At 43.2% G+C, this 4,610-nt stretch overlaps 1 protein-coding gene across 1 annotated transcript; it reads right to left on the reverse strand.

Moving 5' to 3' along the window:
- Positions 1-1,271: 1,271 nt before the first annotated feature.
- Positions 1,272-3,770, reverse strand: LOC146706388 (peptidyl-prolyl cis-trans isomerase-like). The gene is made up of 5 exons (XM_085464541.1): positions 3,580-3,770; positions 2,770-2,800; positions 2,058-2,146; positions 1,793-1,965; positions 1,272-1,698 (listed from the first exon to the last, which is right to left on the reverse strand). The coding sequence occupies exons 1-5, from the start codon at positions 3,646-3,648 to the stop codon at positions 1,563-1,565; spliced, it is 498 nt and encodes a 165-aa protein (XP_085320667.1). The 5' UTR covers positions 3,649-3,770; the 3' UTR covers positions 1,272-1,562.
- Between the last annotated feature and the right edge of the window lie 840 nt (positions 3,771-4,610).

The raw sequence follows: 4,610 nt of genomic DNA on the forward strand, positions 1-4,610 counted from the left end.
GCCAAGGAGTTAAACACATTCTACTGCAGGTTTGAGACGGACAGACTTCCACACCTCACCCTCCCCTCCCCAGAGACATTGCTTCAGACATTGACCCCCAACACACCTTCCACCTCTCCCCCCTTCATCCTCCCCCTCCCCAATCCAGTCAACGACCACCACCACCCTCCCCAATCAAGACTCAACGACCACCCCCACCCTCCCCAATCCAGACTCAACGACCTCCACCACACCTCTCACCCCCCTTTCCTCCTCCCTGAAACTCAGAATACACACTGAGGATGTGAGCCGACTATTCCAGAAACAGAAGCCCAGGACAGCCCCCGGACCAGACGGCGTCTCACCCTCCTGCCTCAAAACCTGTGCTGAACAGCTGGCTCCCATCTTTACTCGCATCTTCAACAGATCCCTGGAGCTGTGTGAAGTTCCCTCCTGCTTCAAACGCTCCACCATCATCCCTGTTCCCAAGAAACCCACCATCACAGGACTGAATGACTACAGACCTGTCGCCTTGACGTCTGTGGTCATGAAATCCTTCGAACGACTGGTGCTAGCCCATCTGAAAGACATTACAGGCCACCAGCTGGACCCTCTGCAGTTTGCCTACTGGGCAAACAGGTCGGTGGATGATGCAGTGAACATGGGGCTGCATTACATCCTGCAACACCTCGACCGCCCGGGAACTTATGCCAGGGTCCTGTTTGTGGGCAGGAGAAAGGATCATCGGCACCCCCCTGCCCTCCATCCAGGATCTGTACCCGCCAAGAACCAGGAAACAGGCAGGGAAAATCATCACAGACCCCTCACACCCTGGACACAGACTTTTTGATCTGCTGTCCTCTGGCAGACGGCACAGAAGCCTGCAGACCAGGACCACCCGACACAGGAACAGTTTCTTTCCCCTCGCCATCTCCCTTCTAAACAGTTGACCTGTCACACTGCTCCCACTGCCAGACTGCAACTGCACCTTATGTACATTCTGTAGTATTCATTCCACCTCATTTCATTTCTGTATTTTATGTATATAAGTTTAGATTAGTTATTTATAGTTGGTTTACACAGCTTTGTGTATGTATGCGTATGCATATGTAATGTATATATAGACACGTGTGTGTGTGTGTGTGTGTGTGTGTGTGTGTGTGATTTACATTGCTGTGCTTGAGAGCCACCATCTACCGGAACCAAATTCCTTGTATGTGTCTGCACATATACTTGGCACATAAACACGATTCTGATTATGTATAAATAAAAGAGGGCATACACAAAAAACATGCTTTCAATTAGTTTATTTATAACACCACCACCATTTTATCTAGATTTTGTTAACAAATGTGATCATGAAAAGGATAATGTTATAGGTAAAAAGAAATAAAACAAAATAAATTATTTAAACAAACAAACAAAAAGTAACACGACAAATGACAACACAGCAGAGAAACATTTTAGAAGGAGAAAGTTGGTCAACTTGGTGTTTTTCCCCATTCTGACTGTTGATATGCTGAACCATAAAAACTGACTGGCGTGGATAATAAAGGCTATATCTGATAAGGGAATGAGTTACACTATTTTAGTTCGCCACAGTCAGCAATGACAATCTTGGCTTTAGTTGTGCCACTCTTTGTGCCTTGCTTCTCCATTGCCTTGACAACATCGATACCCTCCACAATGTTGCCAAACACCACATGCTTCCCATTCAGCCTGGAGAGCAGAGGAAAGTATTAGTATGCGAGAAAGACACCTGAAATAAGCTGAATAGAACCTGAATGCAGCAGCATTACTAAGTAGAGCTTACCAGTCAGTTGAGGCTGTGCAGATGAAGAACTGGGAACCATTTGTGTTGGGCCCTGCATTGGCCATGGACAGTGTCCCCATGCCTGTGTGCTTCAACTGAAAGTTCTCATCAGGAAATTTCTCTCCATAGATGGACTTGCCCCCTGTTCCATTGTGGTTGGTAAAGTCTCCACCCTGAAGAGAAAAAATGAAGCACATGTGGTAAACATACATAAATACATACAGGTGAAAGTGAGGACACTACATATTCCAAGCCTCGACTGTACCTGGCACATGAATTTAGGGATCACACGGTGAAATGTGGAGCCTTTGTAGCCAAAACCTCTCTCTCCAGTGCACAAAGCACGGAAGTTTTCTGTAAAATTAGCATATTGTTGCTTACTTAAAAATATATAAAGCAACTAAAGTCAATAAAAATAATAAGCAAACTATTTTTCTGCTTTTGGTAAAAAAACAAACAAACAACAACAACAAACAAACAAACCCTGAATACTCAATTTCCTGGAGGAACCTACCTGAGGGATTAATAAAGTTCTATCATCTTTACAGTAAATTTGAAACTTCATGGATAACAATGATAATTATATTTTAAAATTTTTAGAAATACCATTTTGATTAAGTAAGTTATGGTGAATTATTCATCTCAGAAACATAATAAATAATGTCATAATAATATAACTTTTAGGCAGCTGTGGCATAAACCTTAGTGGCTGGTGATCTAGTAAATTTGTAAAGCATTACACAGATCCTTCTCTTTCTAGTATTAAGCTATAGGTGTTAGTATCTCCACGTGTCAGTTGATTCATGTATTATTTTCACAATCTCTATCACCCATAGCCCTGACAGATATTTAGAATAAATCCCGCTGTGGTTGAATGGGAACGAAAACTTTTCAGCAGTGAAACATAAATTGATTGTTGGGTGTGAGGAAGCTGAGGACGCACAGTGACACGGAAAATGTTTTTCTACCTCACCTACCTGCAGTCTTTGGGACCACATCAGCCCGGAGCTACAGAACACAGAGATTTCAATTAGTGGAAAGGAAACAGGGGATTCTGTTTTAAGGTTGAGAATTTATTGATGTCATAAATTGATGATTGATTATTGATTGATTGATGTAGCTTGCCATCACCAGTGTGTGAATGTGTGTGTGAATGGGTGGATGACTGGATATGTAAAGCGCTTTGGGGTCCTTAGGGACTAGTAAGGCGCTATATAAATACAGGCCATTTACCATAAAAACACGCAAGTTTGAGACCTGCTAAAGGATACTTGCTTTTATTTATTTGCTTAAATTTTAATATATTTTTAAGCAGCATATTTATCGACACTCAACCCTATACTAGAGACAGCAACCCCACCCTTCCCCAAGCACTACTCGTAGGAATTGACGATTCTGCGAATGCAACATCTGGAACATACAAATATAAGTAGTTCATGTAAAAAAAACCGTTAACCTGGAACACTGGAGTACCCGGAGAGAACCCACGGAGACACTGGAAGAAGCCATAGGCCGCACACAGAAAGGCTAGATTGGAAACCACAGTGCTAACCACAGTAGCACTAGGTTGCCCTCGGTTTATATTGTCACCTGACGATAACACTGACACCTACATGCAATTGCTTTAGCTAAAGTTAAAAAATAAATAAATAAATAAATAAAGCAGCGAGGTTTTAAATCTCATCAGACTATTGGGAATGAAATTGAGACTACTCCTTAGAAGATGACGAAGGCTGTAGCTCTGGAACGCAGAGTGACAAAATAAATGATAATAGGAAATCTCTTACCTCCATTACAATTCTGCCGGCGTTAGCGCCATCAATTGTTATGTCAAAGAAAACTCTGGGGTTTCCCATGTTCACAAATGTGCTCGCGATTCGTTCGTGATAGAGAATAACGTACTGAACCTGACAGCGACACTCGGGTCTATTTTTGGATGGGTCTTGCGGCAGCGATGTAAATGGCCTACAGCCAATCACAGCCGTTCCCTTTCAAAGACTCCAATGCTGACCAATTGGATTTAAGATAATCGAGGTTACGTGTGACATTTCCACGGCAACCCTCAAGGGCTGGGCAGGAAGCAAAACAGTTAGGTGCCTGACCTAAATTATTCCCTTTTGATAGACTTGTAGTCAAGACCACCTAAACCAAGACCAAGACAATACCAAGACCAGAGGGTATCGAGACCAAGACAAGACCGAGACAAAAAAAGTCTTTAAACTGCAGCCAGATGCTGCTTCGTTTACGGGTGTCAGGCAAATTTATGTGTTTTTGCGATGCACTCGCACAGCCCTCTTCCCCGCTGTCTACTGTCTCACTCACTTACAGAGAGGACAGACGCACGCTCCACTTGACTGTCGCGTCTCTCACCCTGTTTTTCACATAATGATATTATCCTATATGCTCGCATGTGATTGGCCACAATATGGAGGGATTGAAGCATAGCTGAGCCACTGTGTGAGAGCTGAGCAGCGAAAGGAAATTAAGTGAAGCTCTTAGAGAACTTACGTTGTGTGTCATGGATACTGTTGACTCCAAATCTCCCCCGACCACTATGTCGATCTGAGACAGCAACACCGAGAAAGCGAGACCAAGACAAGACCAAAGTCCATCGAGACCATTACATCAGTTACATTTGGGGTCAGATGATGATTCATCTGAGCCCAAAACAGCTTTCCACTTTGCCTTGGTCCATTTTTGAATGAGCTTTGGTGCACATACAATGGTGACACTACTGGATCATTTTAACATATGGCTTCTTTTTTGCATATGCTTCAGCCAACATTTGTGGATGGCACGATGAACTGTCTGAACAGAA

The sequence above is a fragment of the Copadichromis virginalis genome, linkage group LG7, assembly GCF_057382275.1.
Source record: "Copadichromis virginalis isolate Kocher_CV1m ecotype Utaka linkage group LG7, C_Virginalis_male_GT1.1, whole genome shotgun sequence".
NCBI lineage: Eukaryota > Metazoa > Chordata > Actinopteri > Cichliformes > Cichlidae > Copadichromis > Copadichromis virginalis.